This window comes from Macaca thibetana, chromosome 6, assembly GCF_024542745.1.
Source record: "Macaca thibetana thibetana isolate TM-01 chromosome 6, ASM2454274v1, whole genome shotgun sequence".
Taxonomy (NCBI): Eukaryota; Metazoa; Chordata; class Mammalia; order Primates; family Cercopithecidae; genus Macaca; species Macaca thibetana.
The window spans coordinates 84,617,428-84,632,858 of record NC_065583.1 but is presented as its reverse complement, the minus strand read 5'-3'; the positions used below and the strand labels follow the sequence as shown (position 1 = coordinate 84,632,858).

General features: G+C 37.4%; 1 protein-coding gene across 2 annotated transcripts in view; it reads left to right on the top strand.

Moving 5' to 3' along the window:
* Window positions 1-15,431, top strand: part of ERAP2 (endoplasmic reticulum aminopeptidase 2) — a 58,703-nt gene that overhangs the window by 18,889 nt on the left and 24,383 nt on the right. For both annotated transcript variants that reach the window (XM_050795387.1, XM_050795386.1), the window contains exons 7-13: window positions 1,532-1,645; window positions 2,598-2,729; window positions 2,960-3,091; window positions 6,403-6,471; window positions 7,750-7,925; window positions 10,819-10,898; window positions 11,919-12,102. In XM_050795387.1, coding sequence (XP_050651344.1) covers window positions 1,532-1,645; window positions 2,598-2,729; window positions 2,960-3,091; window positions 6,403-6,471; window positions 7,750-7,925; window positions 10,819-10,898; window positions 11,919-12,102 — 887 coding nt within the window. The remainder of the gene's footprint in view (window positions 1-1,531; window positions 1,646-2,597; window positions 2,730-2,959; window positions 3,092-6,402; window positions 6,472-7,749; window positions 7,926-10,818; window positions 10,899-11,918; window positions 12,103-15,431) is intronic.

Genomic DNA, 15,431 nt, shown 5'->3' with positions numbered 1-15,431 from the left:
TTTTTTGTCTTCTCATTGATGACCATATTAACATGTCACTCTGTGCATAATCCTGGCAAGGATTCTCCAATGCCAACTGTCTTAGACTGGCATACAAGGTCCCCATGACCCAGCTCCTTTTTACCTCTCCAGCCTCATCTCTTGCCTACACCTAAATTTTAGCCATCCAAGATTATCTGCCATTTTCTGAGCATGACAGGTTGTATCACTCTGCCTTTGCTCCTGGTACCTGATATTCAACATACCTGAGTACTATTTGCAAGGCTCAGGAAATGAACACCGTCCTGGCAAAACTGTTTATTTCCTCCTAGAATCCCCTCTGTCCCTGGCAAAGACATTGATCTTAGCACCTGCTTTACTGTATTTATTTGTCTACTGGTTGACCTCCATCATTTGTATTGAGGCAGTGGCTATATTATATACATCTTTGTATTTCTAACATATGGCATGGTGCCAGGAATGCAGTAGTTTCTCCATAGGTATTTATTGAATGAATAAATAAACTAGTTTTACTAACTGGTGAAGTGACCAGAGTCAGTTTATCCTGTACTTCTTATATTCACCAGTTTTCAAATTGAGGAAACGCCTCTCCCTTTCCATGAATGCCCTTCAGAAAGTTGGTGTCCACTTGTAAAGTAATCTGAAGGCTGTCAGAAAAGGCATAGTGCTTAAACGGTTTCTAGAAGCTACAGACTTATAATTTTCTGTTCTGTAACTATAACCAGGCTCTTCTGAATCTTAGAATCTTATTGTTGAAGCTTTGGTCCTTCTAGAGATTGCAATTTTAGAGACATACACTAGATGTACAGTATTAGGCATACAGACTAAATAAATAAAATATAAAAGCATATAAAAGAATAGTAATATTTAAAATGTATAATACAGATCAAATATAGGTAAAGGGTAAATATGTCGATTATCTTTATGCATCCTTTTTATTTTATTTGTATATATTTTAAATCTTAGACCTTTATTGTTTCTAGTGGCCCATGGAAGTAAGTCAGGGGCAGAGGCTAACAACAGAATTTGCTCTTCAGTAATATTATATAACAATCTGAGAGCCCTAAATGAATTCTTATGATTCTCCTAAGTACCTGCTACTTAATATAAAAATATAACTTCACCCAGGACACTTGGGTTTATATTTTTCCCTTGAACATCATCATATATCAAGGACAAGGTGAGATTGTTCTTATTGTGCAGGAAAAAAAAATACCTCCACAAAGTGTTCCATTTTATTTCTTAATATTAAATCTAATCGCTAGGAAATGTTGGGCAGATAGAATGAAAGTCGAAGAGTTAAGAGCATTGAGAACATACAAAAAAAAGAAAAAAGAAAATCAAGCAAAAATGTGGTGGTGAGAATAAGAAGGCAAGAAAATCAGTAGAAGAAAACTGTACAAAGAGAAAAGGGTAGCAAAGGGAGAAGAGAGATCCTAAGTAATAAAAAAAGTTAGTAACTTTTTTTTTTGCTAAAGTTAATAACTTTTATTTGTTTAACTTCTAGTAACATTGAGTTTTTATCTCCTAGTGGTTTGGCAACCTGGTCACCATGGAATGGTGGAATGATATTTGGCTTAATGAAGGTTTTGCAAATTACATGGAACTTATTGCTGTTAATGCTACATATCCAGAGCTGCAATTTGTAAGTTCACAATTCTGTGTATCATACTATATGGTGTAAAGAATCATCAATTCACTGTTAAAATTTCAAGTTAATGTCAAAGAGAAAAACTACATAATGTTGTGGTTTTTGAACATACGGCATTTTGTTTGATACATGAAACAGATCACAGAACTGGAGGAAACATTGAAAGTTTTAGAAAACAATCAACATAAATCTGTCACCCCAAAGTTTGTAAACAGAGAAGACAAACTAATACAAATGTAGAGCTGTGTATGTGGGTTGTATACACTGTTTGTATACATCCGCACAGGAATGCCCACGGCTACTAGGTACTATACAGAATTCTTGGCATGTAACCTGAAATCAACATTAAAGGGTCTGCTGGCTTCCCCAAAATGTGTGAAGGGATTTCTTCAGGCATGTCTTTTTTAAAAACAAATATAGTGATCTGAACACTATACAAATTTGCATATCAAGGTGGTTAGTAATGGTTAATGAGGTCTTTAGGATCTATATTTAGTCCAGTACACTATAGACAGACATGGATTCAAACTTAGGCTCTTCTTGTTATGGTGTAAGTACTGAATTTGTGGCTTAATGCCAAAGGTTTATATATTCTCACGTGTAGCATGCTTATACTACATCTCCCTTGCAGAGGTGTTGACAGGATTGCAGACGATAGGTCTAGGCACATAACAAGTATTCAGTAAATGGAAACCATTATTTTATTTCTGTATTGAAGGGCTGGTACATGGTAAACATTCAGGCAATGTCTGAAGGAATATTGGATTTGTATCTTTTTAAAGTAGAGAAACGGTGAAAGGGGAATACATAAATGAAAAGAAACATCTTCTAAGAAATATTGATTGAAATCTTACCTCTAAGAACATCTTACTAAACCTACTGTGTTTTCTATTGCTTTTACAGTGTCAAATAGAAACTAAAACTAAACATTTTTCTCCTTGTTTAGGATGACCATTTTTTGAATGTGTGTTTTGAAGTAATTACAAAAGATTCATTGAATTCATCCCGCCCTATCTCCAAACCAGCAGAAACTCCGACTCAAATACAGGAAATGTTTGATGAAGTTTCCTATAACAAGGTAGTAAATATCACGTGCAGGTGGAAGCTCTGCTTTCAGAAGAAATGTAATAATGACTATAAAATCAACAGTTTAGGTCATTGGTGCCTGTTTTTGCTACTTGTTTCACTTTTTATTTGTTCATTTTTCAGACATCACACATGTTCCATAAAATTTAAGCTTCCTTTAAAAACATACCATACTACCCTTTTCTTTATCTCTTTTTTCAACTGTTTTGTTTTTTTTTAAAGGGAGCTTGTATTTTGAATATGCTCAAGGATTTTCTGGGTGAGGAGAAATTCCAGAAAGGAATAATTCAGTACTTAAAGAAGTTCAGCTATAGAAATGCTAAGAATGATGATTTGTGGAGCAGTCTGTCAAATGTAAGTCATATGTTGGGTAACGGTAGACTGTTATTTAATCTAGAAAGTAACAGAATAATTGTGAATGTTTATAGTTATATATTGTCAGTCAATCATATTTATTCTGCTTGCTAGGTTGTCATGGTCCATAGAAGGCAGCACTTCCCTTTTTCCTCTAACATCACAGTAGGATGTCATGCTGGAGTGGCCCCAGGGGCTCACTATTTGACCTGACTTTCTTTGGTTTCTCTTCTATGGCTAATCCTACATTTTTATGTTGCCTTGATCCAAAATCTTTAAAATGTTGTCATTTCTACTGTATAGCATCTAATCTCTGGCAAATTTTAAGGTTGTCAACCATATTCCCCAATGTATATTATTTGTTTAGCAAAACTAATCTTCTCCCTCATAAGAAGAAATCTTGCTCAATCCCTGGATCATTGTGCCTATATTTCTAGTGCCTTTACTAGCTGAAATGCCCTTTCTTCTTTCCAACAATTCAAATGCCACCCAACTTTCAAGATCCAGCTGAGATTTCACCTCCTCCTTACAGACTGTTCCAGCTCTCATTCGTTTGCCTGTCTGCTAAATTCTTAGAAGTGCACTTATAATCTGTTCCACATAATAGTACCCTCTTTTATTGTTTTTATTAGTTCAATAATGATAATATGCTTAAGAACAAAAATTGTGTCTAGTCTTTTTTTTTTTAATGTGATAGCACCTAGCATGTGCTGATCCTGTAATAGTGATTAACAAGTAGTTAATGATTGATTAAAGAACTCATGGTCTCTTTGTCTTTGGGATTCATGTAGATCATAGGAAAGGCAAAGCAGAAAAATTCAGTTAATTCAGATGATTCTAATAATTATTAAAATATTTTAAAATTTCCAACTGCAAAGAAAATAATTTTTTATAGAACCATTAGACCCAGAGAACTCACACCTGTAATTAGAAGAACCCCAAGTCATTGTAGACAGAAGAGATTCTTTCTTTTTTATAAGCACTTGTGTCCCAGGGACAGTAATAATATTGCTTAATATTTGTGCAGCAGTTTACAATTTAAAAAGCACTTTCATGGCCGGGTACAGTGGCTCATGCCTGTAATCCCAAGACTTTGGGAGGTTGAGGTGGGTAGATCACTTCAGGTCAGAAGTTTGAGACCAGCCTGGCCAATTTGTGGAACCCCGTCTCTACTAGAAATACAAACATTAGCTTGGCATGGTGGCGCTTGCCTGTAATCCCAGCTATTCGGGAGGCTAAGGCAGGAGAATCACTTGAACCCAGCAGCTGGAGGTTGCAGTGAGCCGAGATTACACCACTGCACTCCAGCCTGGGTGACAGAGCGAGACTCTGTCTCAATAATAATAATAATAATAATAATAATAATTAATAATAATAATAACAACAATAGTTAATAATAAATAAGAATCAAAGTTAAAGAATAAAAAGGACTTTCATGTTCATTATCTCATTTGGTGTTTTTGTGCCCTTATAAAGCACCCTTATGGTCCAATTGATGTGTGATTTTGTGGTTAAAGAAACAAAATCCAACAACCAACAATTATTTCACAGCTCTAATTTTTTACTTGCATTTCTTGAAAATCCTGAGGCATATTGAAATACATAGCTCTTACTTATAAAAATACTTATAGGCCAGGTGTGGTGGCTCATGCCTGTAATCCCAGCACTTTGGGAGGCCTAGGCGGGCAGATCATGGGGCCAGGAGATCGAGGCCATACTGGCCAACGTGGTGAAATCCCATCTCTACTAAAATACAAAAAAAAAAAAAAAAAAAAAAAAATTAGCCAGGCATGGTGGCGCACCTGTAATCACAGCTACTCGGGAGGTTGAGGCAGGAGAATCACTTGAACTCAGGAGGTGGAAGTTGCAATGGGCTAAGATCACGCTATTGGACTCCAGCCTGGCGACAGAGTGAGACTCTGTCTCAAAACAAAACAAAACAAAACAAACAAACAAACAAAAAACATATAAAGATGCTCTTTACTATCCATTTCCATCACCCACCGTCAGTGATCCAGACACTCTTTCTCCATGCTTCCGCTTAAGCTTCTCAACACCAAGTATTGTGTTGCTTCTCTCTCTCATCTCTCTCCATTTCCCTCTCCCTTGCTATATGTGTGTGCATGTATGCATATTTGTAGACATCAGTTTAGCCCCTCTCCAACACGGAAGAATCTATCATTTGGTGTGCATGCTGGCAGTAGAGGGTGGGAGTTAGAAAGAAAATGTGGCCAGCAGTTACCAGATCATTTTAGTACAGCAGTATAAATTCCCATGTTATTTTTTGTCACATCATGCTTATAATCATCTCAAGAGATAAAGTAATCATCATTACTCCATGCTTATAGATGAGAAAACTGATACTAAGGGAGAGATTTGCCCAAAGTCACCAAGTCAGTGAGAAAATCAGTACTTAAAATTTGTCTTCTGACTCCAAGTCCAATAGTTATTCTTTCAATTGTATCACAGTTACTTCCTAGTTATAAGAAAAGTCCCCCATCAACCTTCCCCTAAAGGTCTTAGATTTTAACCAACTCCCTTCTGATACCAAAGGGCCCTGTAGTATTAAAATAATAAATTACTGAAAATATCTTGCCCATCATTGTGTCACATAAAGTCAATTCTAATACATGCCAATAGCAACTTGAGAATGAGAAGAATTCTTTGCTGTTATTTTTCATAAGATCATTTAAAGGCATTTGAGAGCCTTAGCACATACTTCATTTTTTTCTCATTTGCAGTTGCCCTTAACTACTGGTTATTCAAGGTTGATTGCCAAATTGGTACTTTTCTTAATTCTTCTTTTATTCCCAGTTAGTTCGAAATATTGTACAGTCATCACATGCTGTTGTGATAGCCACTGTAGGAATACCCAGGTAAACAAAGGTGTTTCCACTACTGTCAAAGAACTTGCAATATGTCAGGGGAGAGTTAATAGTACTAGAGTTGCCTACATGCTAAATAGGGGCATGTGTAACATGCATAATGAAGACCCTTCTCTTTCTTAAGGGAAAGACAAGAATTGGATAGAAAATTCAACAAATTGATTCTTCCTTAGAACAGTTACTGACTTTATTGAACTTTTTAAGGAAACTTTACACATGCATATATATAACACAAATAAATAACTTTTGTGAACTTCTATCCTAGGTCACTGCAAGCATGCCTCTTTTATCATTTTCATGTTCATCATGTCTGGATGAATTATTTCATACAGCTCTTTTAATAAATGTCTGCATCCATGGCTAATGTGTATGTTCAGCCAAGTAATGATGCCTACATGGCAGTGCTCTTTTGTTCTTGTTTTGTAGAGTTGTTTAGAAAGTGATTTTACATCTGGTGGAGTTTGTCATTCGGACCCCAAGATGACAAGTAACATGGTAAGGATAAAGAGAGTCAAAGAGTAGAAGAGATCTGTGGAATAGCCTGACCTGGAGTGAGTAGCCCACCTGTCCCTTTTAAACGCTGGAGAGAAAGAGTCCCCACAATTTTCTGTAAAACAAAACTGAAGGGGAAATGCTTGGGATATTTAGGGGGATGATGCTGTTGCTACTACATTTTTATTGTTATAGTTCAGCTTTTCCACAACCCCACTGCTAGCTAAAAATCAGCTCAAAATGTTTTTGAGTGGTTACTACTGCATTGGCATCCCTTAAGCTCTGAAAAATGCCAAAATAAGTATGCTGTTAGGTTTGGAAATACAGTATATGTTTTTCTTTTTCCTTCTGGAAAGTTATAGAATCACTACAGGAAAGAGAAAAGAAAGTCAGTCATCACAGGGGAAAAAAGGAAAACTTTTTATTTAAAAAAAGAGTCATGTTAATCCTTCTTCTTTTTTTTTTTTTTTTTTTTTTTTGACAAAGCCTTGCTCTGTTGCCCAGGCTGGAGTGTAGTGGCACAATCTCGGCTCACTGAAACCTCCACCTCTCTGGTTCAAGCAATTCCTCTGCCTCAGCCTCCCGAATAGCTGGGGTTACAGGTGCACACCACCACGCCTGGCTAATTTTTTTGTATTTTTAGTAGAGACAGGGTTTCACCATGTTGGCCAGACTGACCTCATGCAATTCGCCCACCTCAGCCTCCCAACATGCTGGGATCACAGGCGTGAGCCACTGCACCCAGCCCTAAATTGTGTTTTCTAAAGGAAGATTCAGCATTATCCAGTGATCAGAAACCCAGACTAGAAGCGCAGCAGCCAGAGGTTTTGTTCTCCATTCACTATACCTCTATTGATATAAAATTGTTCTGTTGAAATATTTAAAGCTTCCCTAAAGACAGATATTTCCCTCTTATACCACTCCTCTTGGATTTTACTGTTATTAGAGGGTTTTTGTTTGTTTGTTTGATTTTGTTTATTTGTTTTTGAAAGGGGGCAGGAAAGAGACTCCAGTCTCAACCCCCTTTTCACTGGCTTTTCCTGCCATATATTAACCCTACGAAATCCTGTATATATCCCTCAATTCAAGTAATTGTCAGAGAGCAGCCCTGGGATAGCCATCCCTCATCCAGTTGCCTGGATTGCCCTTCCCTGAGATAGCAGCCCGAGTCTTCTGTTCTCCAAGCCTTATTTCTGGCATCCAAGGAGATGGAAGTTTCTGTCCCTCTGTCTTTGGGTTGTCTCCTCTCTCTTGAGTTATCATAGTCACCTGTCATTTCAGCTCACCTTTCTGGGGGAAAATGCAGAGGTCAAAGAGATGATGACTACGTGGACTCTCCAGAAAGGAATCCCCCTGCTGGTGGTTAAACAAGACGGACATTCACTCCGACTGCAACAGGAGCGCTTCCTCCAGGGGGTTTTCCAGGAGGACCCTGAATGGAGGGCCCTGCAGGAGAGGTGGCTGCTTTTCTTCTTTAGGTCTAGCTTATCTCATCTCAGTTTCCTCATCATTTCCCTAGCTTTCTCTCAGCTCCTCTGGCAACTTTGTAGGAGGCTAGTTCCATATAGGAATCGAAGGCCTAAAGTAGACTTGATAAGATTTAAAGAGCTTCATATGACCCAGACTTCTTTGTTCAGCAGCACCATTCTTAGCGATTCCATCAGCCTTGAGAACCCCAGTTCTAATGCCAATGGTGGTTAGTTAAACTTATGTCATAATGCACTGACTTCTGGGCCCTAATAAGCTTTGTGACTGGCCTATACCTAGGAAGTATGACAACAATGCTTCTTATCATCGGAGAAAAGATATCCCCTATGTGATAAATTAGATGCTAAGGTCTCCTGTTGCCTTTCATTTTTCAGTAATAAACTATAATGTCTTAAAACATATGATGTTATGAGTAATAGTAAAAGCAAATCCAATTAAACACACTGTCATCTTGTTCACCAGCCCATCCTGAAAAAAACCTAGTAAAGACTACTGAAATCAAGTAACACACTGTAAACATTTCTCTGAACTATTGCTACTAACCATGGGTTCTTGGGCCGTCAATGCAATAGAAATTGACAAGAGGCCAAAAGAGTTTTCCCAGAGAAGGCTTCATTTGAGCTTATGCCCAGACGTAATGGAGGCAGAGAGAGAGAGAGAGAGAGAGAGAGAGAGAGAGAGAATTCCTTGACTGGCATTTTTAAAAGAGCTGGTAGAACCTTTTCATTAGGCAAAAGAATAGGTATCAGGGGTAGGGTATGCAGGTTGGACTGGTCAAAGCACATAAAGGATAAGGTAGGCAGATAAGCATTACCTGGTTGCTACAATTACCTTGAGTAATGGGCTACCTGGTAGTCTGGCCAGAAGCAACAAGGCTGTAAATCAGTTGGTCAGCATTCCTTCCCTAAGTAGGACACTCCATGACCTTGGTTATCTCCTAAGGCCAGCTCCTGGAATTAAAAGGAATGGTTCAAACATTAAATTAAGAGGCATGATTCAAACATTATGGCATCAGTGAGGTAGTGGTGTAGGTTTTGTGATCACTGGGGATACAGGAAAGAATGCTCTAGTGGGAGTGAATTGAAGCTAAGCCCCCTTCCTACTCTGTCTCACTATTAGCTCTGTTAATAAGATGAATGAGGTTAATTTAAAATGAAATAATCCAGGTGAACATTTTCTGGTTCTTATGATGATAATTTTGTTTTCTAAGAACTGAGCTGTCAATGCTAGAATTTTTCTGGAAATCAGAAACAATTAGAGATCTTTGACATATAAAATTACTGGGGCTGGTTTGTTTAATCAGTTACACATTTCCAATCCAGTGGAACCAACTCTTATGTCACTTCTTATGTATGCATCCTTCTATTTTTTCTGTGTGTTGTTCTGAAGTCTGAACTTCAGAGAGCTTACACAAGTTGCAGCTTGGTAAACAGGGCTGAATAATTTAATGTCTGCTTCATTATTGGGAAAGCAGGACTCACAATTTTGTAACTTATCAAAGTGTGATGAGAGAGTTCAAAACTGTGGATGACCCAGAATAACAAAGATCCACTACAATAATCTGTATTTTTCCTCCTTCTGGGGCAGTATTTAGACAATTCTTGTAAAATGATGGCCCGCTAATTCATGGCTATCCAAACTCATGAAGTGCTACTCTCCCTCTCTCTAGCCCCAGATCTGTTTATTTGGAAAAATCCCTTCTCTTCTGGAGCCAAGCTGCACTGATGGATCCCAATCAATTAAGTCTTAGAAATTCATCTATGTGGAGTTTTTTTCAATCTTTTTTTTTTTGAGACAAATTCTCACTCTGTTGCCCAAGCTGGAGTGTGGTACAATTTTGGCTCACTACAACCTTGGCCTCCTGGGTTGAAGCAGTTCTCCTGTCTTAGCTTCCCAAGTAGCTAGAATTACAGAGGCACGTACCAACATGCTTGGCTAATTTTGTTGTTGTTGTTGTTTTGTAGAGACGGGGTTTCACCATGTTGGTCAGGTTGGTCTCGAACTCCTGACCTTAAGTGATCTGCCTGCCTCAGCCTCCCAAAGTGCTGAGATTACAGGCGTGAGCCACTGCGCCTGGCCTTTTTTACCTTTTTGTGTAAAGATCTCAGTTACTCTTCTGTCTGCTTTACACCTGTTGGTGTTATCAAGCACATGATTTTACATGTGCAGGATTATTATAGCTAACATGACTTGATTTAATAGAGGAAATGAATTCTAGAGGCTGCTAGAAAGTTAATCAGAAAAAGATAGCCAATTTCTCTTCTTTACTACAGCAGGGCCATTGAAAAGTAACTGGGAACTTTTCCTCTAATCCATTCTGCTTTTCTGCTCTCTGCACTTAGCTCTCCTACAAATCCTGAGCTGTAGTATTGTTGACTATTTATTTGCAGTCATTCAGCAGTTGAGAGGTTGGATGTGAGTAGTACTGTTGAACAAAAGCATAAGTAGAAAATCATACTGGAGTAAGTTATTTACCTCTTAAGGGCTTTCCCTACAGCTTTGGTTTAGTTATTTGAATCAGCATCAGGCTGGCAGTTTTTGAAACTGTGAAAGGAATATTGGATTTTCTTTCTCATACAAACAGCAGAATTTGTTATGATATGAGATTAGGACAGCAAATGACACAATTATTTGTGGCAGAATTCAACTAGGTAGATATGGCTGCTGCTTTATAATTATCATGGAATAATTTTTTGCATACTTAAGGATATGCTAGTCTTAGCCTATAAAATTTATAGGACCACTGTGGGTATGAAGGATGATGGGTACTTAGGTGCCTTTTACAGTCTGTCCGAGTCTGACAATGTGAAAAATCACAGCAGTATTCTTTTGGTGTGTAATTGTCTTTACTCCCTGTCATAGGTACCTGTGGCATATCCCGTTGACCTACTCCACAAGTTCCTCTAATGTGATCCACAGACACATTCTAAAATCAAAGACAGGTAATGAACTAATTAGCCAAACAGGTCTTTCAATGTTGAAATTAAACATGTGTTGAGCTATTTGAAGGAAAGATACAATAAGTAAATCTAATAATAAAAGATTTATATTTGAGGGAAATTTTCATTTATCCATATGTTACTAAAATAACTCTTTTAGAAAGAAAATCTGGATTTTTCATTCAGTGGGAAGTTCTCTCGTGCTTTTATCATTTAGAGATAGATTATTTACATCAAGAAATAACAGAAATTCATCTTATGTCTTATAATACACACTAATCTATTTTTATAGGTTATGGATGAGGCAAAAAATGTTCAGTGGAGAAAAGCATATACTTTAAAATTGATTGCTTCTGGATTCAAATCCTCACTCTCTCACTTACTAGATGTGTGACCTTAAGAAAATTTACAAACTCATCCTGAGCTTCAATTTTTTCATTTTATGTTGAATAAGGACTAAACCTCACAAAGTTGTTGAGAGAATATTATAATGTAATTTTACTCTCTAGTATAATATATGCCGTATTAAAAATACATAGTATAATTTTAATTTTCCTCTAAACACTTTAATACAATTTGAGAGGTTTTCCATCACAAAGTCATGCTTAACCTGGAGTCCTTCTTTTACTAAAATGAACAAATGGATCACCTATTTACACATACATATTTCAATGACTAGTGACTAAACCTTGAGACAAGGATATCATCAAATTAAGCCAAATTCCCATCATGCTAGTTATCTGGCTCACTGGGCCCTTGCATGCCTCTTAGACCTGCATAGATAATTTTTTAGAACAAATTCAGCAGTCTTATTCCTATGAATCAACTTATTTATTAATTTAATAAGACCATCTTCCAAAAAGAAATCATCCAGTGAACTATGAAAATGAATATCATTATGACTCTCCCCAAACTTCATCTTCCCATTGATTTATAAGTAATTGGATTAAAACTAACAGTTGTGGAGATGTTCTGAATGAGTATGTTACTAATAAAATGCCTATGCCAATTTTATCCTCTTAGATACTCTGGATTTACCTGAAAAGACCAGTTGGGTGAAATTTAATGTGGACTCAAATGGTTACTACATTGTTCACTATGAGGGTCATGGATGGGACCAACTCATCACACAGCTGAATCAGAACCACACACTTCTCAGACCTAAGGACAGAATAGGTCTGATTCATGATGTGTTTCAGCTAGTTGGGTAAGGCAACATTTCCTCTGACTTCATGGGAAATAACTGATCCGTAACCAGATATGCTAGACTTCAATACTGAATGTTCAGCATTGGTCATTCATTTGATATGGATTTGAATGGAATTCAAACAGTAACACTAGTCCAAAGGCTACCCACTAATAACATATTTTGACCCACACTGTGTTTATAAATGTAATCCAATATTTTAAAATGTGGAGAACCTTACCTAAAAATCCTGACCCCTGGAATCTTTTAAAAATGATATCTGGCAACTGTGGGTCTTTATCCTGTGGGCCACAGGATAGCTATAAAGGAGAGTGCAGTGGGCCAAACTCCCTTTATGCCAGGCCTACTTTCTCCCAAGCACCAATATCCCAAATGGCCTGTTTCATTCACTTAGTGTGGACTCTCCAAGTATTTGAGCTTTTGACCTCACATTTAAAATGTATTTATGATAGTAGCTGCTACACCAAATACCTGTGTAATCTCTTAAATAAAAAGTACAAATATAGGCTTAATCTTTACAATTTTAAATGGGTTGTTATGAAATCTAATCATTACTTACACTGGAGAAATTAGTATGAAGTTTGTAGGGAAATGAAGTAATAATTGGCTCTTTGCATTTATTCCTCTCTAGACTTTCCTGGAAGGACAAAATGTCTTCTTTCCTTTTCTATGTATCATCAACAGAATAATGTGTAGAATGAATTGGGTCACAAGATCACCAATGGGTGGAGGGAATTGAGGACCAGGAAGTATATTGTGCATTGTAAGCTTTCTCTATTCTGAGAATTACTGTGATGCACTCACTTTACTCAACGTGGCATAAAATTTTCTTTCGGAAGCTTGTTTAGGTCAAATTGAGTGACAGTGACCAGCAAGACATCTCTGAAACAAAGTTTCTTGGTACACTAGAATCCTTCAGTTAGAAAGAAAAGAGAAAGTGAGGCTTAATCCTCAGTCCCATGGGTCTCAGGAACATCTTGGAGGCACAGCTCATTGGAAGCCAAAATTAGGAAAAACACCATCCTACATAGGAGTGAATGCATGAAAGGTGCGCTAAGAAGCAGGCTATTGCTAGCTGAAGGAGGCTTGGCTGCTCAAAGGAGGAAGCTCTGAGCAGACTGAAGAGAAGACAGATTAACAATGCAAGACTAGGAAAAAAATGGAGAATATTGACAACTCAGCAAATTAATCTTTTAGGTAGTTGTGAAGTCTTTTTTGCTGTTTCTAGCCTATACACTTAAGATTGTCTAAATTTAGCAGGAGGAAATGTGCAGTTATTGATGCATTGGTGGAAAACCAATCATCTTTTCTTCACTAAGTAAACAGATTAATGAAGTTAAGAATACAAATTTTATATGAAAACAGAAGATTTCAAGTGCTATGCCTTCACTTACTAATTTTTTGAACTTGGGCAAGTTTTTTTTTTTTAACCTTTTTAAGCCTAAATTTTCCAGGCTTTAAAACTTTATTACTAATAATATCCGACATACAGGGTTTGGAGGATTGCGCAGGTAATGAAGATAAAGCAGTAAGTACAGTACTTACTCAATAAATGTCAGCTGTTAACATTATTAGTATTATCTAATACAAATTATTTGAAATGTCATGAGATGAATAGGAAGAGGAGGTGACAACATAGAAAAGTACATTTCAAATAATGTGAAGTTGGGAAAAAGGCAGAATGTAAGTTTGTGTATTATTATGTTTGTTTGCAACTACATATGAAAAAATAAGTGCGAAGGGGAAAAAGAAACCTGAAGGAATTATTTTAAAATGCTATTGGTGAGTGTGTAGGGTATTGAAATTATGAGTCTTCTCTAATTTCTGGTTGTTTTGTCATTATGAGTCTAATTTCCAGTTGTTCTGTAATTTGTTTATATTTACTTATATTACTTTTATAACAAAGAGCAATTGTATAAGAAAACAATTTAAAGCTCTCATAATAGATAAAGATAAATAAAATATTTTTACCTGATGTTCTTTCTCAATACTATAAAACACTTTCCTCCATGCTTTATGAAACTTCTATTAAAGAATTGAGGCCTGGCATGGTGGCTCACACCTGTAACCCCAGCATTTTAGGAGGTTGAAGTAGGCAGATCACTTGAAGCCAGGAGTTTGAGACCAGCTTGGGCAACATGGTGAAACCCCGTCTCTACTAAAAATACAAAAATTAGCCCAGTGTGGTGGTGTACGCCTGTAATCCCAGCTACTCAGGTGGCTGAGGCACATGAATCGTATGAACCCAGAAGATCATGCCACTGAACTCCAGCCTGAGTGACTGAATGATACTCTGTCTCAAAAAACAAACAAACAAAAAAAGAATTAAAGGAAACAATAGTGATCATATTTAGTTTGGAGACAGAATTTTTTCTTTTTAATTAAATTTATTTATTTATTTATTTATTTATTTATTTTTGTAGTGACAGGATCTCCCTATATTGTTCAGGCTGATATTGAATTCCTGGCCTCAAGCACTTCTCCTGCTCAGCCTCCGAAATTGCTGAGTTTACAGGCATGAGCCACCACACCCAGTGTAAATCAATCTTTACAAGAGGTGATACTATTTAGTTCTTAATGGACAAGACATCGTTATCCAAGGGCTTGCTCCAGAGCCATTCTCCTAACCACGACACAACACTGTCTCCTTTTTTTTTCCCTTCTCCTTCCTTCCCCTCCTTCTCCTTCCCCTCCTTCTCCTTCTCCTTCTCCTTCTCCTCCTCCTTCTCCTTCCTTTTTTGAGGGTCTTGCTCTATTACTCAGACTGGAGTGCAGTGGTGTGATCATGGCTCACTGCAGCCTCAACATCCTGGGCTCAAGTGATCCTCCCACCTCAGCTTCCTGAGTACCTGGGACTACAGGCACACACCACCACGCCCAACCAATTTTTAAATTTTTTGACAGAGATGGGGTCTGCCTATGTTGCCCAGGCTGGTCTCAAACTTCTGGGCTCAAGCAATCATCCTGCCTCAGCTTCCCCAATTGCTGGGATTACAGGTATGAGCAACTGCACCCAGCATGGAGAGAGAATTTGATGCAAGAGTTGATATTTATTTTAGTTAGGTTTTCATACATTTTAAATGTAATTTAAAGACATGGGTCTTGTATAAGTTGAGTGGAATTGAAATGACAACTTCAATTTGCCTATAGAAAAAGCTATATTTGTTTCTTTTAGTCCCACACCTTAAAAAGAAACCCCCAGATTGGGCTTGGTGGCTGACGCCTGTAATCCCAGCACTTTGTGAGGCCGAGGCAGGCAGATCACCTGAGGTCAGGAATTCAAGACCAGCCTGGCCAACATGTTGAAACTCCATCTCTACTAAAATCAT